The sequence below is a fragment of the Mustelus asterias genome, chromosome 23, assembly GCF_964213995.1.
Source record: "Mustelus asterias chromosome 23, sMusAst1.hap1.1, whole genome shotgun sequence".
Lineage (NCBI taxonomy): Eukaryota > Metazoa > Chordata > Chondrichthyes > Carcharhiniformes > Triakidae > Mustelus > Mustelus asterias.
Genome location: NC_135823.1, coordinates 19,058,753 through 19,085,746, shown reverse-complemented (window position 1 = coordinate 19,085,746; position 26,994 = coordinate 19,058,753). Strand labels below are relative to the sequence as shown.

At 46.5% G+C, this 26,994-nt stretch overlaps 1 protein-coding gene across 1 annotated transcript; it reads right to left on the bottom strand.

Moving 5' to 3' along the window:
• On the bottom strand, window positions 1-26,119 carry chst12a (carbohydrate (chondroitin 4) sulfotransferase 12a). The gene is made up of 2 exons (XM_078240059.1): window positions 26,047-26,119; window positions 1-2,987 (listed from the first exon to the last, which is right to left on the bottom strand). The coding sequence occupies exon 2, from the start codon at window positions 2,910-2,912 to the stop codon at window positions 1,605-1,607; it is 1,308 nt and encodes a 435-aa protein (XP_078096185.1). The 5' UTR covers window positions 2,913-2,987; window positions 26,047-26,119; the 3' UTR covers window positions 1-1,604.
• Window positions 26,120-26,994: the final 875 nt, after the last annotated feature.

The following is a 26,994-nucleotide window of genomic DNA, read 5'->3' as shown; positions in this document are numbered from 1 at the left end:
AGCCCGAATTTTAATATGCAATTTCTGGAAGAGTTGCACTGATTTAATGGCAGTGGATGCTTTAAGACCAGCAACAAGCTTCCTACAGATGAACATTTCCAGTTTTCTCCAGTCTGCACCAAAGAACCAGTCAGTCCCCATTAAAATTAAGTTATAATTTGGTAATGAGTGAAACAGAGATCTAAAATATCAGATTTCCACAAGGCAAACATTGTTCTTGTTCAAGACAGGTTCTAAAGGTTTTTTTTTAAAAAGCTGATTATTTGGTACAGAAAATAATCATTTAGTCTTCCCTTTACAACTAATATCTCTTCGGCTATACGACAACGAAATGTGCAAAAATCCCTAAAATTATAAACAAGACACTTCTGTAACTCAAAACCAAAATCTATTGCTTTACCCCATAAATGTATAAAATATATAATTTGTATAATATTTACCATTAGTCAATATTGTGACATTTCCATGTGGCTTAATTGACTAGGGTCAGTAGCTCAACTTACTAACTGAAATTTGGCACATCCTGGATTATGTGCAAAACATATTTCCTGCAATGGGGGAAAGACAAGGCACATGACTTTGCTTTGACACTTTTCCAAGCATAATCTTTGCAAGTGGCATTGCCTGTATGCCACTTGCCCATATGCTTGGTAGAAATAAAATTAAATCAAAGTTAAAATTTGCCTGTAATAATAGGGCTACGTTTGCAATTAACCCAATATTGCACTCCAGCAGACTGCTCAGCGGGTATTTAATTCAAGTAAGAATTTATCATTTTCCCCACGAGGGATTACTTGGAAATTGCCATACCAAATTGAATTATGAAAATCAGAAGGTGTGCACAGTAGTTAGGCTAGGCTACATTTTTTTTTAAAAGAACGAGAAATCCAAGTGATGGGTCAGGACCTGTTATACAGGACACCTTCAAAATTGAAAAAAGATTACAAAGAGAAGCAAGGTACATCAAGAAAATAGGTAAATCCAAGTCTGGACTTCTAAAGCCAGGAAGTATTAAAGGAGGAAGAAATTATAGTTTAAAAAAAAATCAGTATCACAGCAGTTAGCAGGCATTCAAAAGCCAAACCCTTTCTCCCAGCATTAAGCCTGATACGGATTCTAATAATCAGTACTACGTAGTTCTTCTTTTAACTTCAAAGAGCATAAGTAAAATTGCTTCTGATTTTTCATCCTGCTATGGAGTGATCAACATTCAATCACTCAAAATACCAATTGCATCATAATAAGGAACATCTCATTGACAAATCCCATTGGCTGTATTCCACCACCTATCAGTTTAGCATGGATGGAATATAAAACTCAAGAGACTGGGTTATCACATTAGATTTCCAGCTGGTTATCAAGTTTACCCATTGACAAAGCAACCTGGCTTTGTTTTACTGGCCAAAATAAAACTATTAGGGTGCGAGGAAGAATTTCACATACTGTAACCTGATCAACATGTTTTGAAATTTTGACATTTTTCACAACACTTCCAACATTTTTTCTGGCAAGATGGAAATCTACCAAAGAGTTGCATGTGATGCATTCACCCATTTGCATGAGGCACACCCATTTTCTTTAAGGCTTTTAGTGCACCTTTGAGATCAGCCAAATAATAAACTTGTCGGTTTGGGATAACCAAAGACAACAAAATCAGGCTGGTAAAGTTCGTACAGCTTTTTCCTCCAAGCCACTGGAATTTTTGAAAACCAGTCCTCTTCCCAGCTACTAACTGTCCGGTTTCGCAAACTGGGTGGAAACTGAACAAATTTTTCCACGTTCAGCAACTTCAGTAAGTAACTAGCATCCTCGTCCAAACTTTCAAGTTTTCCAATAAAGTCATAATTTATTTGACATGGGTGGCAAAGCCGGTATACCTGTCGCCAGTGTTCATTAAAAGGCATATCTTTCTCAGTCCGCGGGTCCAACAAATACTGAATAAAGTTAACAAAGGTGGGCTTGATTCCTGCAGAGAAAGCCTCATTGACAGATGATGGCGGGTCAGAATAATTTGCATACAACTGAAGCATGGGGATGGCAAAGCGACTATAAAAATCCTCATTCTTAATTCCAAACTTACTGCGGAATGCCGAAATTAGTCTTACAAAAGGATCACGTACAAAGAGAAATTTGGTGTACTTTTTCATTTTGATCTTCATGAGGTGTTTTGAGAATTTGCCATAACGCTTCCAGAACTTGTTGAAGGTGAAATGGCTGGTGGAGTTATGCACAAGATCCCTGGGGATTTCAAGTGGATCATGGTATGGAGTGCCTTGATTTAAAAGACTTCCGCTTAACAGAATCATAATTCGCTTCCAGTTAGTGCAGGCCACTTTTGGAACATAACAGTAAATAATCCCATGCCGGTCATCCACAATTAGATGGTCTAATTCCTTGTTCGGAATATCTTCAAAATTCCTATTTTTCCCTGAGAATGCGATACTGGAGTCTGCGCAAACATCTCTAATTTGCTGTTTCCTCTCATTCTGTACCCATTCAAAGTCGGTCTTAGTTTTTACATAATTGATTCCCAAGTCAAAACCTGGGAGCTTCTCCTCAAGGCTCGGTACAGATATTGCATTGAAAGTTTGTTCCATGTCATGGGCGTTTCTTCCCTTTTGATATCCCTTTGAGTTTTCCACATATGTTAAGTCAAGATCATCCTGAATAATATCAGCTTTGGAACTGGGCGTTCTTTCTTCCACTGACGTTTTGGAATTTAGCTGGTCATGGTTCAGGTCCATCATTGGTGGAAGGTGTGTGACCTGAATTCTTGTGATTGCCGTGTGCAAGTAGAAATGGGCTGTTCCAACATCATCCCAATAAAATATTATCAGTAGAATCATAAATACAGAGGCCATGATGCCACCGATTTGGAAGATCCGAGACTTACTCATTTTGAGTAAATGCATACCGGCCCTGCCTCTGTCACCGGTGGCCTCTGCCGGATGCTCATCTACAACGAATCATCTCGGAGCAAGTGGACTCTGGAGCAAGAGAGAAAGATTTCAGAATCATTCATTTGTAACTTGCTCAATGCAATAATGCTAGTGGCATTATTTAACCATTTTATAATTACATTGAAAAGTGGTGTTTTTGATTGATTCCACCCGAAACAATTAAAATCAGAAATATTGAAAACTTGGTGTGATCAATTCTAAACTTTTGTTGGTCCATAAAAGGTTATCCAAATATTACTTTATTAGAACTGTCTAATAAAGTTGTAGGATTTTATCAAATATTAACAATATGGAAGAAGCAAAACAGCTAGTTTAAACTTTGTGGACTGCTAGCTGCTTACAGTGGCATAGTGGCTATTTAATCCAGAGGTATGAAATAATAATCTGAAAACTGAGTTTAAATCAAATTCAAACTTCATTGGCAATTTGAGAATTTAAATTCAGTTTTTAAAACAATCTGGAAGATAAAGAAACAAACCAGTAAAAATGACCTTGGGCGGCACGGTAGCACAGTGGTTAGCACTGCTGCTTCACAGCTCCAGGGACCTGGGTTCGATTCCCGGCTTGGGTCACTATCTGTGTGGAGTTTGCACATTCTCCTCGTGTCTGCGTGGGTTTCCTCCGGGTGCTCCGGTTTCCTCCCACAGTCCAAAGATGTGCGGGTTAGGTTGATTGGCCATGCTAAAATTGCCCCTTAGTGTCCTGGGATGCGTAGATTAGAGGGATTAGCGGTTAAAATATGTAGAGATATGGGGGTAGGGCCTGGGTGGAATTGTGGTCGGTGCAGACTCGATGGGCCGAATGGCCTCTTTCTGTACTGTAGGGTTTCTATGATTCTATGACCATGAAGTTGCTGTAAAAATCCAACAGGCTTACTACTCGAGGGAATTCATCCTAATATCCTTACTTGGTCTGATGTATATGTGATTTCATTCCATGCTGTTGACGACTCTTAATAGCCCTCGTAGTCTGGTAAGCCGCTCAGTTGAAGTGTACAGCAAAATGAAGAGTTATGTTTTAAAAGGGAAACTGATGAGGAAGTGGTTATGCATAGGGAGATGACAAAATAAATACAGTACTGATGACAGTCTTGAGATGGACAGTCTTGAGATGGGGCGGCACGGTAGCACAGTGGTTAGCACTGCTGCTTCACAGCTCCTGGGTCCCGGGTTCGATTCCCGGCTCGGGTCACTGTCTGTGTGGAGTTTGCACATTCTCCTCGTGTCTGCGTGGGTTTCCTCCGGGTGCTCCGGTTTCCTCCCACAGTCCAAAGATGTGCGGGTTAGGTTGATTGGCCAGGTTAAAAATTGCCCCTTAGAGTCCTGAGATGCATAGGTTAGAGGGATTAGCGGGTAAAATATGTGGGGGTAGGGCCTGGGTGGGATTGTGGTCGGTGCAGACTCGATGGGCCGAATGGCCTCCTTCTGCACTGTAGGGTTTCTATGATTTCTATGATTTCTATGAAAGCTCAGAGGCCTCAAGGTCAAGGGACTTTGCTGCGTGTGCGAGTGGAGCGCTGACAGTGGAGCGCTGACAGTAACATCAAGGATGTGGTTGAGGGAAGTAAACTAGGCAAATAATCAGCTGTTATAGGGCAACAGGAGTTTTGGAGAGGTAGAAATCGCTAAAGATGAGCAATCTCCAGGCAGAGGGAATAGACAAGGAAAAGGAGTATCATTTTGAAAGAGAGGTGAGAGTAATGAAAGACAATGTATAATAACAGATAAAGAACTGGTAATAGATAATTTATCACCCGACTGTAATACTTATTCACTCAGGACTGGCAGCTGGTCTATGTCAAATTTCCCACTACATTTTTGATGGATGTTTTTCCAAGTAGGAATGTTGTATTCACAAAAACAAATGCTTGGGCTGATAAACATGTAACCAGATGGAGTTAACAATTTAAAACTAGTTTTTTGTTTATGCCCCACTCATTTTGCAATTTACTACCCATTAAAATGAAGGAGACAATTACACACTGCAGCAAACAGAAAACTCTGGCTACTGTCTAGCTAAGAAAGGCACTATCTTGAAATGGTTTGATTATTGTATTTTTCTGAAATATGTTGCAGTAACTCAAACTTTAGTACATACAGACTTTTGTTACAAGTCTTTTTTAAACCCGCTGATGAAAATCCAGTGCTTTTCAGGTTATCTTTCTTTCATTTAGTTTTGTCTTTTCTTTCACATTTCCTTTGTGCTTTTCTCTTATCACAGGTCAAGGTGAGAGAAGAAAACTACTCAGATGAAAGTACTGAGCTGAATGCACGCCTTTATCACTTTGAGGCCCAGTGCTCCAATATCTTCCCTACTTCAATTGTCTGCAAACCATAACTCAAATTACTTTATCCAGCTCCTTCCCCACACCCCAATATTCCCCTGTCTTTGACAAGCTCCACTGACTCCCGAGGCAGAATTTTAGGTTGGGAAAATGTGTTCTAATTCAGCCCTTCAAGCCTGCTCCACCTTTCAATGAGATTTTGGCTGATCTGCTTCTGTGGCCTCAGCTCCCTTTTCCTCTCTAACCCTTTTAACTCTCCACTCCCCAGTAGATAAATATCCTGTCTAACTTAGCCTTGAATATAATCAATGACCCAGTTTCCACTGCTCCCTGGGTTAGAAAATGTCAAACATTAATGACCCTCAGAAGAAATTCTTCCTCACCCGAGTCCCCTTATTCTGAAACTGTGGCCTCTAATTCTAGATTCCCCAAGGGAAACATCCTCTAAGCATTTGCCCTGTAAAGCCCCCTCAGAACTTTGCCCCTTCAGTTAGATCACTTCTAAATTAGATTCTAAACTCTAATGAGTATTCGCCCAACCTTTTGTCATTCCCAGGAATTAACCTAGCGAACCATCTCTGAAGTGCCTCCAATGCAAATATACCCCTTCTTTAACAAGGAGGCCAAAACTGTACACAGTAGTCTAGATGTGGTCTCAACATCCTGTACATTGGTAACAATACGCCCTTACATTTATACTCCACCAACCTTGAAATAAAAACCGATATTCTATTTCCAAATTACTTGCTGACTTTTTGAGATTCATATATTCAGACCCCCAGATCCCTCTACTGCAACATTTTGCAATCTCCCTCCATTTTGAGAGTCTGCATGCCTTTTCAAGTGTACGAGAGAGTGCACAGGATGGAGGTGTCTGCTCGCCAATATTTTCAAATGTAAATAAAAAATGCTCTTAGCAGTCAGGCCTCCATTGCGGTATGGAAACCAGGTAGGTGAAAAGGGCCTCAGGTTCTGGCTGGAGTGCTGCACCCCCACATCAGTCTGCTAAAAGACCTTAAGTGGCCATTTAGTGGTCTCAATTGGTTACCTGTATCCCCCCCCCCCCCCCATCTCCCCTAAATTCCTTTGCTTGGCTACATCAATCTCTAATTTAAAGGGTCTCTAGAAAGAAACATTATTCTTCTATGTTTCCAACAAGGCTCCCTCCCACCTCCGTTCTGTCCTGCTTTGTATCCACATTCTTTTACCTGTACACTCCGAAGTGCTAAGAAATTTTCATTGTTTACTTGTGGAACACAAAACTGCAAGTTGCTATTGTTACAGCTGTAGCACGGAGGAAAAAAATGTCTAAAAACAGTTTTGTGTAAAAAAAATGCATGCCACGTAGTACTTCAGTATCTGATTGGCCAACCTTGCTTAATAATGTAGCCAAAGCTGAAAGAAACCATTGTAGACGTTGCAGAGCTTAATTAGAGGTTAAGGCCGTTGTATGAAGAGATCCAAAAGACAAAGTTCCATATGTGGCAAGCTGCTGGCACTGAGCCAGAAAACATTCTCTATCCTAGCTAATGTTTAGTTGTTGAACTGTTCAACATAGCTGCATTTTGCCACTCTGATGGTGCAGCAAAACCTATGACCCTATTGCTCATAAATTGGTAAAAAGCACTCATCACCAAAAGCAAGAAAACCTTTTGATCTATGGCTGACAAGATTGGCAAACAAGTGTAGTTTAGCTGAGCTTATTTAAGAACTAGTATTTATCAAAAAAGAGACAAGTTGGATATTATTTTATAAATAATAAATATCTAGCACTGGAATAAAGATAAAATCAGTACTTATCATTGAAATAACTAATGGAAATTACACAGAAATCAAGTAAGGAATACATTTTTGATAACCATTAATGTGAACTCGTATGAAAAAAGTACTAAGGTCCTACTTAAACACAGTTTATACTGGACTTCAGCTGAAGCAGTGAAATTGGCAGACTGTTGTCAGCAAGCATAGACACATTCCATTGCCAAACTCTGGAGGTGTTTTGTTAACAGATGTGTCACACTCAAGTCTTCAGCAAATACTTCAAATCATATTCAGATGGACTAGGTGGAAGAAATATGCACCCAGTGCAAAAAAAAATCAAATCTTTGGACATTACATCACCTCATAGATACTGTTGCCCCCAAAATTATTTTCAAAATATCCATTTCACCTTTCTCCAAAAGTGCTGTGCTGATCTACTTTGTAACTTCATAGAAATTAAATAGTGATTCACTGACACAGTTTCAGAGCTGCAAGAATATAGAATCAGGCATTAAACAGGATGGAAATTATAGAGCAGCACAGTGGCAGTCGTTAGCACTGCTGCCTCTCAGCTCCAGGGACCTGGGTTCGATTCCAGCCTCGAGTGACTGTCTGTATGGAGTTTGCATGTTCTCCCTGTGTCTGCGTGGGTTTCCTCCGGGTGCTCCAGTTTCCCCCACAGTCCAAAGATGTGCAGGTTAGGTGGACTGGTCCTGCTAAATTGTCCCTTGGGAATTAGCAAGGTAAATAGTGGATAAGGGATAGGGCCTAGGTATGATGCAGACTTGATGGGCCAAATGGGCCTGCGCTGTAGGGATTCTATGATTATTAACAGCAGAGCAGCAGATTCATGTTAGATTACTCTAGCAAAAAAACACAACGGGGCAAATGGCATGCTGTAAACTTTTATAGCTCTATGTGCAGTATAAAGATGATATACCGACACCAGTGCATCATGGGTTGGAGTCTTCAGCATCCAATCCATGACTGACTGGTGTCCGTGGTACATCATCATCTACATCATGTGCTAGCATGTCCCATTAACCCTTTATACTACACTATGAATCTCTTAAAAGATAAGGGATACTCATGACAATTAGAATTTGTTTTAAGGCTTTCAAAATAACTGCCCGGGTCTTGCTGTCAGAGTCAATACTACACCCGCAAAGATTTCTGTGCCCCAACTTTCAGTCAGGACATCAGCATCGATGGGACTTCGCAGCAACCCCCATGGAAGACTGATGACAATGGATGGAGGCAGCACATATTTTTACAACATTAGGTGCTGTATTCAGGTAATTATTTTAAAAATAAGGTCACACGTCTTTCAATGGGTGAGTTAGCAGGTAGGCGAGTGAGGAAGTAATCCAGTTGGGGAGGGGTGGGGTTGAACAGTCGAGGTGCAGTTGGGACTGGGGATGATGTCGGGGGAGGGGGCTCAATTCAGTTATGCTGGCTAATCACCGAGTGAGACTAGGTGTTAACTATTGCAACATTTCCTGGGTAAGTATCTGGGTAATTCCTATGTACCTAGCCCAGTTATCTGACAGTGAGTTTAGTGGGCACTTGCAGACAGTCCCGGTCAGCAGAATCTGCCCATTGGAAATTTAAACTTCCCTGGCAATTTCAGCACATGTGCAGGTCCTAATGCACATCCCCCAACTCAAGTCCCGATTTTGACAGTACAGATAGCGGACGATTTGGGTCATCTTTGTTTAAAGTGCATAATCTGGAAAAAAATTGTAAATTGCGAATCTGTCTTTTTGGGTTGAAATTTATTACAAACTGGATCATTTTTTTGAGAAATATTATATATATACACACACATACAGTTAATCATTAGAATGAATATTTTTAGCTTGCATCAACTTTTGGACAAGGGTAAAAATAAATGCAAATAAAGTAAAGGATTGGTTAGTTGGCAGCCACATATGGCATTCTAACATTCCCACATCATAAATACAGGATATGACATGAGGGAGCAATGAATAATGGTCATCATTCATGAGAAAAAAAGACCCATCTCTTGAATGTGCTTGTTCTTTGGCAAAATATACTTTTTACTCCAGCTGTCTAGCAAACAATTTTAAAAAGAAATGGGAGCAACTAGAGAAATGAGCAGGTGGAATGGTTATAATGATTTGGTGCACACAAGCATTTTAAAATTAGCCTCATTTGCTATGTCAGTAAATGGTGCAAGCAGATTGGGGGGCTTTGACAAGTGCAAACCCTTCTTTGATCACATTGAATAATTACACTGTGAAAAATGAGCATGTTACACACTAGCACTAGAAGTTACTGTATAACGATTGCAAATTGGGAAAGTCCAAATGGCAACATTTCATTACACTTATAGAATCATTTTAAACTCCAGCTCAGTGAAAGTACATAGCGTGATCATAATTCACTTACAGCACACTGAAGTGTCCTTATTTTTAATTCATGAAGTAATGCATTATCAACAAAGAAAACAACACACCTTACCAATGATACAAAGTCCAGATTCAACTTAGTGAAAAGTACAAAAGGAAGGACATAAAAACTGATGAGGCAATTTGCATTGCAGGTCCCTGATCAGCTTAGTCTGGTAAATGAGGCCATTTCCACTAGTACTAAGATAATGACTAATCTGGTTGTGATTGCAACTCCACTTTCCTGTCTCCCCTGATCAAAAATTTGTTTAACTCAGTCTTGAATATATTCAATAACTTAGCCTACACCGTCCAGTGGGAAAAGACTAACACCCTCAAGAGGAGAAACTCCTCATCTCTATCGTAAAATGGGAGACTCCTTATTTTGAAAAGGCACCTCCTAGCTCTCAATTCTCTTACTGGGGCGGGGCAGGGCAGGCCGGGCATGAATGCAACCCAAGGTGGAATCTTGTTCACTGCTGCCTAAATTTGAATAATTAATTTGTGCAGATTATGGTGTCAAAAAGAAGCTCATGTAACAATAAAGCCAATATGGTACAGCTTCTATGCATGGATTTTAAAATTGTGTGGAACAGAATTGCACTCATAATAAATAAATGGAATATATCAGCATTGGGTTGGTAAGTTTAAGACAACTGGGTGGATAATCAAAAAGAGATTGAAAGAAAATTATGAAGATAGTGTTGAGACACATTTTGTGGACACTGGACTAAAAAAAAAACAATCCTATATATTCCTCTGGTAAAGAACTACATTTTGCAGAAACTTCCCCCTCCTTGCTGCCCATGAGGATAGTAACTGAAATGGATTTTGGTTTGGTTAGTCCCAGTCTAATTCCCAGTGATCAAAGCCACATCAAAATTGCAAGCAATTCAACACAAATTGGCAATTCCACTCAGTAAAGACATGAGGAAAGCTGGTTTTAGATGCAGACAGATTCATACTGTTACAGTATTCTGAAACTATGGTGAAAATGATTATTTAGGCTAATTATAGGAAGCTTCAGTTGGTACTGCGCTAACTTTGTGCAACCTAGAAAATGTGAAATTAACTCCACAAGCATTCCAGTATAAAATCGACTTTACTGGACTGGACAGTGTCCGGGTGGCTGAAAAGCATCTCCCCTGCCAGGTCCTGTTTTCTCAACTCTAAACGGCCAACGTTCTATGGGAGGACAAAGAAAATGTTTCAAAGACACTCTGAAGCTCTTCATGAAGCATGGCAACACTGCCATTCATGACCAGAAGAAGCTTGTTATCAATCATTCAAACCGAGGACAATTTGCCCACTAAGTTGTATCATGCTTTGATTCACACGTCTTAATGATGAGGCAGAGTAGTGGCAGAGGAGGAGAGAAGAAAAAGAAAATTCTGCACTTCAGATCCCACTGAAGCCCCATGTGCCCAAAGATCAGTGGGTCGAGAATCAGCCTGTTCAGTCACATGAAGGCCCACTGCAGAAACACGTGACCATGATGTAACTAGACACATAGACGAGGAAAGAGCGGTAGATGTAGTTTATATGGATTTCAGCATGGCGTTTGATAAGGTGCCCCGTGCAAGGCTTATTGAGAAAGTGAAGAGACATGGGATACAAGGGGACATTGCCTTGTGGATTCAGAACTGGCTTGCCCACAGAAGGCAAAGAGTGGTTGTAGATGGGTCTTTTTCAGCATGGAGGTCGGTCACCAGTGGAGTGCCCCAGGGATCTGTTCTGGGACCCTTGCTCTTTGTGATTTTTATAAATGACCTGGATGAGGAAGTGGAAGGGTGGGTTGGCAAGTTTGCTGATGACACAAAGGTTGGTGGTGTTGTGGATAGTGTAGAGGGACCTCTTTTTAGGTCAAACCAAACCAAGTAAACAAACTCAGATTAAATCAGGACAAAGTAAAAGGGGCAGCTCCCCAAAAAGGAGGGGGAACAGCCCGAACAGAAATCAAAATACAAAGGAAACTTAAAAACATCAAATTAAAATGTGATTATTAGGGTCAATAATGCACCCCAACCCCTGCGGTGCCCAGCGGGCGCGGAAAGCGTCAACCTCGCCCGTGGACACCGCATGCTCCCTCTCCAGGGACACCTGGCCGCGAACGTAGCCGCGGTAGAGGGGAAGACAGTCAGGATGGACGGCCCCCTCGATCGCCCGCTGCCTGGACCGGTAAACGGCGCGTTTCGCCAGGCCCAGGAGCAGGTTCACGAGGAGGTCGCCATCCCGACCCTCCCCTCTCCGCACCGGGTGTCCGTAGATCAGGAGCGTGGGACTGAAGTGCAAACAGAACATCAATAAAAGGTTCTTCAGGAAAACATAAAGGGAGTGCAGCCTAAGACACTCAACATAGACATGGTCCACGGACTCCACAAGGCCGCAGAAAGGGCAGTCTTCGGAGCCCGTGAACCAGTGAATCCTACGGTTGTGCGGAACTGCTGCATGCATCACCCTCCACCCCAGGTCCCCGACGTAATTGGGGGAGATCCCTCCGTAGAGGGACCTCCAGCGGGGACCTCCGCCGCCCGGCGGCAACAAGGCCCGCCAAGGTGTATCCGGGCGACAGGCGAGGAGGCAGTAGTGGAGGGTGTGCAGCAGCAGCCCGCACAGGAAACGCCTCCGCGCGGTAGAAAAAGGCACGGAGGGCATTTCCGCGAGGCGGCTCAGGCTGTGGTGCACCTCACCCAGGGGAGGGGGCTGAGGCTTTGGGCCAATGCGGAATTCCGCCCAAACAGGGGAACGCTCGGGCGGGATCCCACCGCACGCCTGCGCCGTCTCAAGTTTGCGTGCAGTTTCGGGGCCGAGCACGACCGTCCTAAGGTCTAGGATGGCTTTGGCCGCGCGCCAGACGGACGTCCCCGCGCGCTCAGCCAGCACGCGGGGACTCATCCAGCCCGCTCCTCCGCCATCGAGCACGTCCCCGATTCTGGTCACCCCGGCGTCCACAGCCCCCCTCTCCGCCAGCCACCTGAAGTTATATAGCTGGAGGAGCGGATTCCTGAGCAGCGGCTCTCGCACGAGAGCCGCTACTCCTGACGGGGGAGAGCTGCGTCGCGAGGCGACCTTGTTCCAGACAGTGAGGAGGTCCTGGTAAAAGACGGGCAACTCCTGCAGGGTGGTCGAAGCACGCCCCAGTTCGATATGCAGGAGCTGCACGTCATAATTGAGGCCGTGCCACTGGCGGAAGAAATACGTCGCCATGGCACACCACTGTGGAGGGGGCTCAACGTAAAGGTACCTCTGCAGGGCCTGGAGGCGGAAGGTCGCTATCTGAGTGCGGAGGCACACCAGACCTTGTCCGCCCTCCTCAAGCGGGAGATACAGGACCGCAGCAGGGACCCAGTGCAGTCGATTGCCCCAGAAGAACCGCACGAGGGTTCTCTGGATATCGGTGACAAAGCCAGGGGGAGGGGTCAAAGGGACCAGCCGATACCACAGCATGGATAGTGTAGAGGGATGTCAGCAGTTGCAACGAGACATAGATAAGATGCAAGATTGGGCGGAGAAGTGGACTTCAACCCAGATAAGCATGTGGTAGTTCATTTTGACAGGTCGAATAGGATGGAAGAATATAATATTAAGGGTAAGACGCTTGGCAGTGTGGAAGATCAGAAGGATCTTGGGGTCCAGGTTCATAGGACGCTCAAAGCAGTGTCACAGGTAGAGGCTATGGTTAAGGCGGCATATGGAATACTGGCCTTCATCAATAGAGGAATTGAGTTTAGAAATCGGGAGATAATGCTGCAGCTGTATAGGACCCTGGTCAGACACCACCTGGAGTACTGTGCCCAGTTCTGGTCGCCTCATTACAGAAAGGATGTGGAAGCCATAGAAAGGGTGCAGAGGAGATTTACAAGGATGTTGCCTGGATTAGGTGGCATGCCTTATGAGGATAGGTTGAGAGAGCTAGGTCTTTTCTTCTTGGAGAAGCGAAGGATGAGGGGTGACCTGATAGAGGTGTATAAGATGTTGAGAGGTATTGATAGAGTGGATTCTCAGAGGCTTTTACCAAGGGCTGAAATGGTTGCCACAAGAGGTCACAGGTTTAGGGTGCTGGGGAGTAGGTACAGAGGAGATGTTAGCGGTAAGATTTTCACTCAGAGGGTGGTGGGTGCGTGGAATCGGCTGCCGGTAGTGGTGGTGGAGGCGGATTCGATAGGGTCTTTTAAGAGACTTCTGGATAAGTTCATGGAAGTAAGATAGAGGGTTATAGGTAAGCCTAGTAGGTAGGGACATGTTCGGCACAACTTAGGGCCGAAGGGACTGTTTGTGCTGTAGCTTTTCTATGTTCTATGAGTTGATGGCTTCCTCGAATCGAGGGCAGCCAACAACAATGCTGACAAAATGGTAACGAAGAGGAAAAGAAGTGCAATCTATTCACTTGCATCAACACCTTGATGAACACAAATCAACAAACAGAAGCAGATGGACTAATGCCCAGTAAGACAATTGCAGTATCTACTTTGTAGACCATGCCAATACAATAAGTAAAACTTACAAAATCTCTTATTTTTGTTGTGATCCAGTTTCAACTCTCACATCGTCATCTATTATTTTGTTCTAATGATATTTTATTGCTTTATCTTCTCCCCCTTGTATGCACAGTTTCCCATTTTTATTCCAATGACTCAAAAGGAGCAATGAGCTAACAAATATCGAGGAATTAACTCTCGGGATAGAAACATTTTCTCAGTTCACTCTACATAGTACTTTCAAGCAATATCCCAGTGGTTTACCCAACCACAGTCTGCAAAATAACCTGAGCAGATTCATCGGTGCAATAGTTATGGTGTTAGAGTACCTATAGACCATGAGCTCAAGTCTGCAAAAGCAGTTTGCAAATGTGAACAGATTAACAATGAAAACTACTCAATTGTCATAAACGCAAATAGTTTATTAATATTCACTAAGAAATAAAATCAACCACCTGCACCTTATCCAGCTTGTGTGTGACTCCAGTCATACCACACTATGGTGATTTAATTTAATGACTTTAAAGAGGCTTAGCAATTTTGGCAGAACTATGGATAAGAAATAGTGCAAATCTGCTGTCACCCACATTGCAAGAGCCAACAAAAAGAGCTGAGCTGTCTCTCAACAAAACAGCTGCATATAACACATGTATGCTGCAATACAAGATATCCAGCATGTACAATTAAATATGTCCCACACATCTTTTAACAATTAACTGAAGCACCAGCACAACAGAGTGGGTAAAATAAGCAGATGCAACTGCGAGTTGGTGCACTGCCTACAAAAGTCTCCTGAAACAAAATTGACCAGAAACCCAAGAGGCAGCTTTGCTCTATACCAAAAACAAGTTAGACTGCATTAGCTAATAAATCTACAGTGGAGATTATGTTTATGCAGACTTCAACGTTAGGGAATCTCATCACTTAAATGAAAAAGAAAAACAGACTGAAGACAAAAAACCTGCAACTTTTAACTACTCTTTCTTTTAAAACTAGAGTCAATTGGAAGGAGGATTTTAGTTGTTTACTAAAGTCACTTACTGATACTCCTTTGTGACAGAAAACAAATGTGTGATATGTGCTGCAAGACTGAGCAGCCTGAAGATGTATATTTTTGATAAGATCGCATAGCATTAACTAAACGCTCCTTGTTTCAGTTTTAGGTCAATGGCAACAGTTTACTCCAGGTCATTAATTTGGTTCCCAATTTAATAGCTAGATAATCTAGGCTAACTTCAGTATAGGTTGGATATTGTATTGCACTGCCAGAGATGCTTTCAGATGAGATGCTAAACCAAGGCTCCATCCATCTACCTATTCAATGGATATAAAAATCTCATGGCTTTTTAAAAAAAGGCCAGCATTTATTGCCCATCTTAAATTGCCCTTGAACTGCATGGTTTGCCAGGCCACTTCAGCAGTCAGTTAGGAGTCAACCACATTGCTGTGAATCTGGAGTCACATGTAAACCAGACCAGGTGAGGACAGCAGATTTCCTTCCCCAAAGAACATTATGATTTTATGATTAGTGAGACAGATGGGTTTTTCCAACAATGATAAGTTTCTTCCATTAAACTAGCTTTCAATTCCATTCATTTTTTAAAAAAATTATCCAATTTAAAATTCCACCAACTTCCATGGTGGGATTTGAATCCATGTCCCCAGAGTATTAGCATGGTCCTCTGGATTACTAGTCTAGTGACATTAGCACCACACCACTGAAGAGCTATTTCTCCAGCCACCAGGTCCAACATTTATCCCCCACCAAACACTACAGAACCATAGAATCCTTGCATTGCAAAAGGAGGCCATTAGACTCATCAAACCCGCACCGACTCTCCAGCAGAACATCTTACCAAGGCCCACTGCCCCCCACCCCCGCCGCTCTATCCCCGTAACCTCACATTTACCATAGCTAATCCCTCACCTCTGCATCTTTGGACACCAAGGGGAAATTTTACCATGGCCAATCCACCTAACATGCACATCTTTGGAGTGTGGGAGGAAACCGGAGCACCCGCAGGAAACCCACACAGACACAGGGAGAAAGTGTGAAGTCCACACAGACACAGGGAGAAAGTGTGAAGTCCACACAGACAGTCACCCAAGACTGGAACTGAACCCGGATCCCAGGCACTGTGAGGCAGCAATGCTAACCACTGTGCCACCGTGCCACTAGCAAAGTAGATTATCTGATCACTTACTTAATTTCTGTCTACAGAACTTTGGTGCTAGACAAATAAAGTTATAGCCTCCAGAAATAAGAACAGGTCCCTTTTTTGTATATTTAAATTAATCCAATTAATCTGATTTGAGACAGGCAGGGAGAGCTACCAAAAACAGCAGGGACCATACTGCAGCAGCCTTGCCCAAATAACTTTCTGAATGTTGCCAAAGCAAGTACCAAGGGATGTCAGATTAGACCTGCCGTGTAAACGAGTTTGACATACCTGCTTTAAGAGAAACGGAGGTGAACATAGCACTGAATATGATGCAGGAGAATGGAATTAGTTTTTAGAGTTTGAAAGGTATACACAGAAACAACGGACCAAACACTTTCCTTCTGTACTGTAAACACTAGAGGATTTGGACTCATTTTATTCAATCTCTCCTCACAGCAAAGCCTAGGAATCAAATTAGTCCGCTGCTCCCTCCCTCTCCAAGACAAGATAATTCTTCCTCGAGTAAGGAAAATAAAACTGTACACAGCCGTCCGGGCATGGATGATCAATCCCTCTACCTAACACCCAACTAGATATTTAAAGCATACATTGGAGGAATGTGTGATGTAATCTTCAAGTAAATAAACTGTAAAAGGCAAAGAAATGTTCAGAGATTAAGGTAAAATATAATCTTCAACAAAATAAAACTTTAACCTCATTGAATAGTGAACAGGTTAACAGTGCAAAGTGAAAATGTCCCAAAGCTTTATATGAACACTCTTAAGTTCAATATTCAAGTACCTGAAAGTTTTTTTTTGGCAAATGCCCTGTAATAAAAAGAGCTTGTAATGTGAAACCATTAAAGAAATGATTCCATCATAAATCTATAATACCACATGGAATATAACTTGCTTTTCATACCATGGCTCTACTGTTTGAATTATTGGACTACACCCATTGTATACATTCTTTTTCCATGGGACCACTTCCAAGGAACTTCATAACAGAGCTGGTTTTAGGATGGGTGAAAGCTGCAAGGAGATAGCTTTAAAAATATGAACATCTCCAACCATTACAGATATTTTAACATTAATTTGAGTATCACTCAAATGTTGTGTTGGGAAAATCAAAAGTACTTCCAGTAATATTTCATTCTTACAAAATTAAAAAAAAATTAAATGTGTAGTATAAATAGAAAATAGATAAATGATCATTTTTGTACAACTACTAAAAGCAAGTGTAACACATCTGTGACTTTCTTTAATGAATAGCATTTTGGACTAATCTCTTCTCTTTATAAACCATCACTTTTCTAATATAGAATTACATACGCCTGGGTTTTGAGGTCAACAGCAAAAACAAAGCAATGCTTGCTGTTCACTACGATGACAGCTGCCCACAAAGCTTCCATGGGCTAATGAGCAGAGGCCACCTCTAATCCAGCAACTGATCTAACACAGCAGCCTCTATAGGAGACTTGTGAAGTGTATGTGCTGGCGAAGGGCAAGGAACAGCAAGGCTCTTCAAGCAAACTGAGATGCACAGATTCTAAACCAGAATGTAGAAAGCATAAAGTATACTAGATTTAAATCATTTACAGGAAACTAAATAAAACTGAAAAAAAAAGTTGGGATGAATAGAAAGTATTAAAATAATATTGTTTTTACTAAATATACGCAAAAAGTCTGAAGGAACAAGAATCTTCACTTATAAAGTAACGTTTCAGAGCCAGAGGTTTGTAAGTAATTATCATATTCCAAATTGACTTACTCCTGAATGCACTAATCCTAGTTAACTTCCCTTTATAATGAGGATTCAATGAGAAAGTAGCCTTATTGTTGTACTGATTTCAGTGCCATTTCCATTAGCAAGGACTCTATTAAGTCTCCCCTCAGCCTCCTCCGCTCCAGAGAGAACAGCCCTAGCTCCCTCAACCTTTCCTCATATGACCTACCCTCCAAACCAGGCAGCATCCTGGTAAATCTCCTCTGCACTCTTTCCAGCGCTTCCACATCCTTCTTATAGTGAGGTGACCAGAACTGCACACAATATTCCAAATGTGGTCTCACCAAGGTCCTGTACAGTTGCAGCATAACCCCACGGCTCTTAAACTCCAACCCCCTGTTAATAAAAGCTAACACACTATAGGCCTTCTTCACAGCTCTATCCACTTGACTGGCAACCTTTAGAGATCTGTGGATATGGACCCCAAGATCTCTCTGTTCCTCCACAGTCTTCAGAACCCTACCTTTGACCCTGTAATCCACATTTAAATTTGTCCTACCAAAATGAATCACCTCACATTTATCAAGGTTAAACTCCATTTGTACCTGTATGTTGACTTATTGCGGTTCATGTACAAGGACACTCAGATCCCTCTGTATTGCAGCATTCTGCAGTCTCTCTCCATTTAAATAATATCCTTTTCTATTCTTCGCGCCAAATTGGCCCATCTCACATTTTCCCATGCTGTACTCATTCTGGCATGTTTTTGCCCACACTCTTGCCAACCTTTGAGTGCATCCACTGGGAGTAAATCTTGCCAGCCTCCTCCCCGTTCAATTGACTCATAACAGGGCTGACCCTGTGATTTTTTTTCTGCCCGATAATATCGCTGCTGCTGTCTGCATCTGCTTCCAGAATGTTTTTCATTCGTGAACAAGAACTTCTCCAACCAAGGCTTCTGCCCTGCCTCAGCACAGAAATAGCCTTTATTAAAATCATGGAATTCTGTGTGACTGTCTTGTACTATCCTACCTCACCTAACCTAACCTCTCTGCAGCCTCTTTCATGGTTGACTACACTCTTTTAGTACCTCTCTTCCGTTGTCCAGCTGAGTGATGCTACCCCATCAGGGCGGCACGGTAGCGCAGTGGTTAGCACTGCTGCTTCACAGCTCCAGGGTCCTGGGTTCGATTCCCGGCTCGGGTCACTGTGTGGAGTTTGCACATTCTCCTCGTGTCTGCGTGGGTTTCCTCCGGGTACTCCGGTTTCCTCCCACAGTCCAAAGATGTGCGGGTTAGGTTGATTGGCCATGCTAAAATTGCCCCTTAGTGTCCTGAGATGCGTAGGTTAGAGGGGTTAGTGGGTAAAATATGTAGGGATATGGCCTGGGTGGGATTGTGGTCGGTGCAGACTCGATGGGCCGAATGGCCTCCTTCTGCACTGTAGGGTTTCTATGATTTCTATGATAATGCACTTTGAGGAGCAGAGTACCTCTGATTGCAACACTGCTGCCTGATTTACACTATATCAATGGTTAGGGGTCGATTAGCTCAGTTGATTGGATGGCGGGTTTTTGATGTGAGCGATGTCAACTGTGTGGGTTCAACTCCCATGCCAGCTCAGATTATTCATGAAGGTCCTGCCTTCTCAACATTGCCCCTTGCCTGAGGTGCGGTGATCCTCAGGTTAAATCGCCACCAGTCCACTCTCAAAAGGGAGAGCAGCCTCTGGGACTGTGGCAACATTTATATTCACCTACCCCAAATCCAGCCATTGACTATCAGGGTCATTCAGTCCAACTAGCCTGTCCTGAATATTTCTACTCCATACAAGTCTCCTCCCGTTCAACCTAGTTTTTCTCAGCTTTTCAACAGCTTATTTTGTCCTTTCAGCATACACTTCTGTTCCATTCTCTCACGGGCTCTGCTCATTTCCTTTCGAAAGCATCTCAACTACTCGCCTCAAACCACTTCCTGTGGCAGTGACTTCTTCCATGTTTTAACCACTCTGAATAAAGAAATTCACCCCCTTGGGTTTAGGAGTGATTATTTTGAATTCATGGTCTCTAGTTTTAGATTAGCCCAGAAGTAGAAACATGGTTTCCACATGTTTGCAGTCCAATCCATTCATAAATATCAAGATGTCTATCAGAAGCTCCTCTAAGTATTTGTTTTCTGAAGAAAAATGTCCCAATCTGTTCAATCTTTCCCAATAGTTGCAATCTTTCAGTCCTGATCTATCCTTGCAAATCATTTTTGTACTTTTTTACATTGCGCCAACCATAACTGTGTGTGGCTTGGCCAAGATCCTACACAAGTTTAACATAATTCCCCTAGGTTTGAATTTTGTACTCCTAGAAATAAGGTTTACAGGTGAATTAGTCTACCATTAAGCTTATATGGTTGAATAATACTGGTAATAATCACTGCCCTTCTGAAGAATAGCACCTCAATTTCTGTCCTTTCAAACTCTTGCATCACTGACAAGGGGATTCCAGAGCTCAGGGTCGGGACAATTGAAGGTGGTGGAGTAAGAGAAATTGGGGGAATGCAGCATTCTTGCAGGAGACCAGAGAGATAAAAAGGAGACTCCCAAGAGGGATTTGAATAGAAGCAGGAGAATTTGAGGCCCTGCTGTACTGGGAGGCTCTGTAGGTCAGTGGGCACAGCTGAAATGAACGAACGGGTCTTTTGGTGTGAATTAGGAATGTATTTGGAATCCATTTTCAGGTGTGTTGACAAGGGACAGCTTGTAGGTGAGAAATAGGAGGGGACAAGAATCCTTCAGAGATTCTAGAGATAATGGTGTGGGACAGGAGAGAGATGTTCCAGCTTTGTCTGGATAGATAAGAATGGAGCAAGATGGGGTAGCATCACTCAGCTGGACAACGGAAGAGAGGTACTAAAAGAGTGTAGTCAACCATGACAGAGGCTGCAGAGAGGCTAGGTTAGGTGAGGTAGGATAGTACAAGACAGTCACACAGAATTCCATGATTTTAATAAAGGCTATTTCTGTGCTGAGGCAGGGCAGAAGCCTTGGTTGGAGAAGTTCTTGTTCACGAATGAAAAACATTCTGGAAGCAGATGCAGACAGCAGCAGCGATATTATCGGGCAGAAAAAAAATCACAGGGTCAGCCCTGTTATGAGTCAATGGAACGGGGAGGAGGCTGGCAAGATTTACTCCCAGTGGATGCACTCAAAGGTTGGCAAGAGTGTGGGCAAAAACATGCCAGAATGAGTACAGCATGGGAAAATGTGAGATGGGCCAATTTGGCGCGAAGAATAGAAAAGGATATTATTTAAATGGAGAGAGACTGCAGAATGCTGCAATACAGAGGGATCTGAGTGTCCTTGTACATGAACCGCAATAAGTCAACATACAGGTACAAATGGAGTTTAACCCTGATAAATGTGAGGTGATTCATTTTGGTAGGACAAATTTAAATGTGGATTACAGGGTCAAAGGTAGGGTTCTGAAGACTGTGGAGGAACAGAGAGATCTTGGGGTCCATATCCACAGATCTCTAAAGGTTGCCAGTCAAGTGGATAGAGCTGTGAAGAAGGCCTATAGTGTGTTAGCTTTTATTAACAGGGGGTTGGAGTTTAAGAGCCGTGGGGTTATGCTGCAACTGTACAGGACCTTGGTGAGACCACATTTGGAATATTGTGTGCAGTTCTGGTCACCTCACTATAAGAAGGATGTGGAAGCGCTGGAAAGAGTGCAGAGGAGATTTACCAGGATGCTGCCTGGTTTGGAGGGTAGGTCATATGAGGAAAGGTTGAGGGAGCTAGGGCTGTTCTCTCTGGAGCGGAGGAGGCTGAGGGGAGACTTAATAGAGGTGTATAAAATGATGAAGGGGATAGATAGAGTGAACGTTCAAAGACTATTTCCTCGGGTGGATGGAGCTATTACAAGGGGGCATAACTATAGGGTTCGTGGTGGGAGATACAGGACGGATATCAGAGGTAGGTTCTTTACGCAGAGAGTGGTTGGGGTGTGGAATGGACTGCCTGCAGTGATAGTGGAGTCAGACACTTTAGAAACATTTAAGCGGTTATTGGATAGGCACATGGAGCACACCAGGATGATAGGGAGTGGGATAGCTTGATCTTGGTTTCAGATAAAGCTCGGCACAACATCGTGGGCCGAAGGGCCTGTTCTGTGCTGTACTGTTCTATGTTCTATGTACAGCGAGTAATTAATACAGCAAATGGAATGTTGGCCTTCATTGCAAGGGGGATGGAGTATAAAAGTAGGAAAGTCTTGCTACAACTGTGCAGGGCATTAGTGAGACCGCACCTAGAGTACTATGTGCAGTTCTGGTCTCCTTACTTAAGGTGCGATACACATGCATTGGAAGCGGTTCAGAAAAGGTACAATCGGCTGATTCCTGTGATGACTGGGTTGCCTTATTAGAAAAGGTTGAACAGGTTGAGTCTAATCTCATTGGAGTTTAGAAGAATAGGGATGATCTTATTGAAACATGCAAGACTCTAAGGAAGCTTTTCAGGAAGAGGATGTTTCATATTGTGGAGGAATCTAGAATTAAAAGACACAATTTAAAAATAAGAGGTCTCCCATTTAAGTCTGAGATGAGGAGAAAAAACAACTTCTGTCAGAGGGTCACTTGTCTTTGGAATTTTCTTCGCAAAGAGAGAGTAAAATAGAATTTTGATTAGCAAGAGATTCGAGATTATGGGAATAGGCAGGAAGGTAGAATTAAGGCCACAAACAGGTCAAGCACAACCTTATCAAATGGCAGAATGGGCTCAAGGCTGATTGGCCACTCCGGCTCCTATTTCTTTTGAAGTTAGAGCAGGATGGGACAACTGGGGCAGTTGCTCTCATCATAGAAACCCTACAGTACAGAAAGAGGCCATTCGGCCCATCGAGTCTGCACCGACCACAATCCCACCCAGGCCCTACCCCCATATCCTTAAATATTTTACCCGCTAATCCCTCTAATCTACACATCTCAGGACACTAAGGGGCAATTTTAGCATGGCCAATCAACCTAACCTGCACATCTTTAGACTTAAGGAAGCAGCCTAGTGTGGCTTGATTGTGAGGACACTAATGGGCACCAATGGATAGATCACAGGAGGGTAGGAAGCTGAGGGAGTAATGAAGGTTGATGTGAGAGGGTGGAGTAATGAAGGATGACAGAAGAGAAGGGTTCGGGCGGGCGGGCGGGCGGGCGGGGGGGGGGGGAGGTGTGAAAAGAGGGGTAAGAAATAGAAAAACAAAACTTGCTGCTGGAAAAACTCAATAGACCTGCCAGCAGGGGAATAAAAACAGTAAAAATGAGGAAATGGCTGGTCCATTTTAAAGGTGTGCAAAGATAAAGGCAAATTACTGCGGATGCTGGAATCTGAAACAAAAACAGAAAATGCTGGATAATTTCAGCAGATCTGATCGCATCGGTGGAGAGAGAATAGAGCCAACGTTTCAACTGTGGATGACAGACTCAAAACGTTGGCTTTATTCTCTCTCCACAGAGGCGGTCAGACCTGCTAAGATTTACCAGCATTTTCTGTTTGTGTATAAGGTATGCAAGACTCGCATCACTTCCTTCCCCAAATTTTACTGTTTTATTTTCCTTTTGGCGAGCATCTGTGGAGATAAAAACAGAGTTAATGTTTGGAGTAGAAGTCATATTGGACAGGAAACATTAACTCATTTTTCTCTCTGCACAGATGCTGCCAGTCCTTAGAGTATTTCCAGAGCTCTGTTTTAACGTCAGGCAAGGAAACGGGCTTTGGTCTGGAGCAGGGGCAGAGAATGTAGGCACAGTTGGGGAAGAGTGTCTGCTGCCTGCACCTTTCCTCTTTCACACAGCAGGGAAATGCAACATGGGTCACATTCAGCAAATGCCCATGTTCAACCCTGGGGAGAGTCACTCTGACAATGTCCTCTTTATCTCGGCAGGAATTTCCCCTTCATCTGACTGTCACTGGGGGATGGGAGTGAGGGGGGGGGGTCCGGGAGGGGGGGTCCGGGGGACGGGAGGGAGGGGGGGAGGTCCGGGGGACGGGAGGGAGGCGGGGGGGGTCTGGGGGACGGGAGGGGTCCGGGGGACGGGAGGGAGGGGTCCGGGGGACGGGAGGGAGGGGTCCGGGGGACGGGAGGGGGGTCCGGGGGACGGGAGGGGGGTCCGGGGGAAAGGCGGGAGGGGGGGGTCCGGGGGACGGGAGGGGAGGGGGGGGTCCGGGGGACGGGAGGGGAGGGGAGGGGGGGGGGTCCGGGGGACGGGAGGGAGGGGGGGGGTCCGGGGGACGGGAGGGAGGGGGTGGGTCCGGGGGACGGGAGGGAGGGGGGGGGGTGGGTCCGGGGGACGGGAGGGAGGGGGGGGGGGTGGGTCCGGGGGACGGGAGGGAGGGGGGGGGGTGGGTCCGGGGGACGGGAGGGAGGGGGGGGGTCCGGGGGACGGGAGGGGGGGTCCGGGAGGGAGGGGGGGGGGGAGGGGGGGGTGTCCGGGGGACGGGAGGGAGGGGGGGGGGTGTCCGGGGGACGGGAGGGGGGGGGTGTCCGGGGGACGGGAGGGAGGGGGGGGGTGTCCGGGGGACGGGAGGGAGGGGGGGGGGGTGTCCGGGGGACGGGAGGGAGGGAGGGGGGGGGTGTCCGGGGGACGGGAGGGAGGGGGGGGGGTGTCCGGGGGACGGGAGGGAGGGAGGGGGGGGGTGTCCGGGGGACGGGAGGGAGGGAGGGGGGGGGTGTCCGGGGGACGGGAGGGAGGGAGGGGGGGGGGTGTCCGGGGGACGGGAGGGAGGGTGTTCGGGGGACGGGAGGGGGGGGGTGTCCGGGGGACAGGAGGGGGGGGGTGTCCGGGGGACGGGAGGGAGGGGGGGGAGGGGGGGGGTGTCCGGGGGACGGGAGGGAGGGGGGGGTGTCCGGGGGACGGGAGGGAGGGGGGGGGTGTCCGGGGGACGGGAGGGAGGGGGGGGGTGTCCGGGGGACGGGAGGGAGGGGGGGGTGTCCGGGGGACGGGAGGGAGGGGGGGGGTGTCCGGGGGACGGGAGGGAGGGGGGGGGTGTCCGGGGGACGGGAGGGAGGGGGGGGTGTCCGGGGGACGGGAGGGGGGGGGTGTCCGGGGGACGGGAGGGGGGGGGGGTGTCCGGGGGACGGGAGGGGGGGGGTGTCCGGGGGACGGGAGGGGGGGGGTGTCCGGGGGACGGGAGGGGGGGGGGTGTCCGGGGGACGGGAGGGGGGGGGTGTCCGGGGGACGGGGGGTGTCCGGGGGACGGGGGGTGTCCGGGGGACGGGGGGGGGGGGGGGGGGGGTGTCCGGGGGACAGGAGTGTCCGGGGGACGGGAGGGGGGGGGTGTCCGGGGGACGGGAGGGGGGGGGTGTCCGGGGGACGGGAGGGGGGGGGGTGTCCGGGGGACGGGAGGGGGAGGGGTGTCCGGGGGACGGGAGGGGGGGGGTGTCCGGGGGACGGGAGGGGGGGGGGGTGTCCGGGGGACGGGAGGGAGGGGGTGTCCGGGGGACGGGAGGGAGGGGGTGTCTGGGGGACGGGATGGGGGGTGTCTGGGGGACGGGAGGGGGGGGGGTCTGGGGGACGGGAGGGGGGGGGGGTCTGGGGGACGGGAGGGGGGGGGGTCTGGGGGACGGGAGGGGGGGGGTCTGGGGGACGGGAGGGGGGGGGGTCTGGGGGACGGGAGGGGGGGGGGGTCTGGGGGACGGGAGGGGGGGGGGTCTGGGGGACGGGAGGGGGGGGGGTCTGGGGGACGGGAGGGGGGGGGGTCTGGGGGACGGGAGGGGGGGGGGGTCTGGGGGACGGGAGGGGGGGGGGGTCTGGGGGACGGGAGGGGGGGGGGTCTGGGGGACGGGAGGGGGGGGGGTCTGGGGGACGGGAGGGGGGGGGGTCTGGGGGACGGGAGGGGGGGGGGTCTGGGGGACGGGAGGGGGGGGGGTCTGGGGGACGGGAGGGGGGGGGGTCTGGGGGACGGGAGGGGGGGGGGTCTGGGGGACGGGAGGGGGGGGGGTCTGGGGGACGGGAGGGGGGGGGGTCTGGGGGACGGGAGGGGGGGGGTCTGGGGGACGGGAGTGACCCTTTCCCTCCCCATCTCTGCCCGCCCGCCAGCCACTCTCTCTCTCTCTCTCGCTGCACACGCGGTTCCCCGTCCGGGCTTCATTCCCGTCCCGGGGATTGTCTCTCACACCGGTTCTCCCTCTCATTCTCTCCCCCCCCCCCCCCCCCCGCGCTGGGTGTCTATCGACGCCGGCTGCCCCCCACCCCCGGTCCCTTCACAAGAGTTTCTTACCCGCCGCCGCTCTCCGGCTCGAGCTGCTGTTACCAGGCAACGCTGCCACATCGCGGCCCCGCGCCCCTGCCTCTTCTCGCGGGCGCAGACCACCCAGTCACGTGCGGTGCCGTCAGGCTGGGAGCCCAGGCGCTTGCGCGATGCGGTCGGCGTTGGCGCCAGGCGCGGTGCTGTCTGTTGTCGGCTGTCAATGCCGGCTCCTCAGTCTGGGTTTAGAGGTCGGTTGTCGCTGCAACCCAGTTCAGAGGATACACGACAACAACTCCATATTTATTGACATTGATGAGCACGCCGGTTGGAAAAACCTGGAACAACAAGTGGACAAACACCTGAGCTGGGATAACATCATCAGGCACAATTTGTGGCTTTTGCCCAACTATGGAAGCCCAAATCTGGAATTAGGATCAAGCCAGGGGGAGAAATCATGGGCCCTGCTGGTCCTCCTGTTTTCTAGCACCGAATTTATTCTCTTTAAGTTTAAAGTTTATTTATTAGTGTCACAAGTAGGCTTACATTTACACTGCAATGAAGTTATTGTGAAAATCCCCTAGTCGCCACACTCCAGCGCCTGTTCGGGTACACTGAGGGAGAATTTAGCATGGTCGATGCACCCAACCAGCGCGTCTTTCAGACCGTGGGTGAAATAAAACAAAGTTTTTCCATGTTCAATGTGGCAACACGAGGTTGTGCACAGTAGCAAGTTTGCATCGTGAGCAGCAGCCAAGGGCTCGGATCAGTAGGATTGTGAGTTTTATTCGATGGGTTATCAAGTTAACAGCACCATGGCTATGTTCACGGCCATCAGCAACTTTGATGATAGACTAGGCGAAATACGTGGAGTGCTTGCAACACTTTTTAGCAAATGAATAGCAGATGAGGCGAAGCAGCGCTCAATTCTGCTGAGTGTGTGCAGGGCAAAGGCCTAAAAATTGATGAGGAATCTGGCCG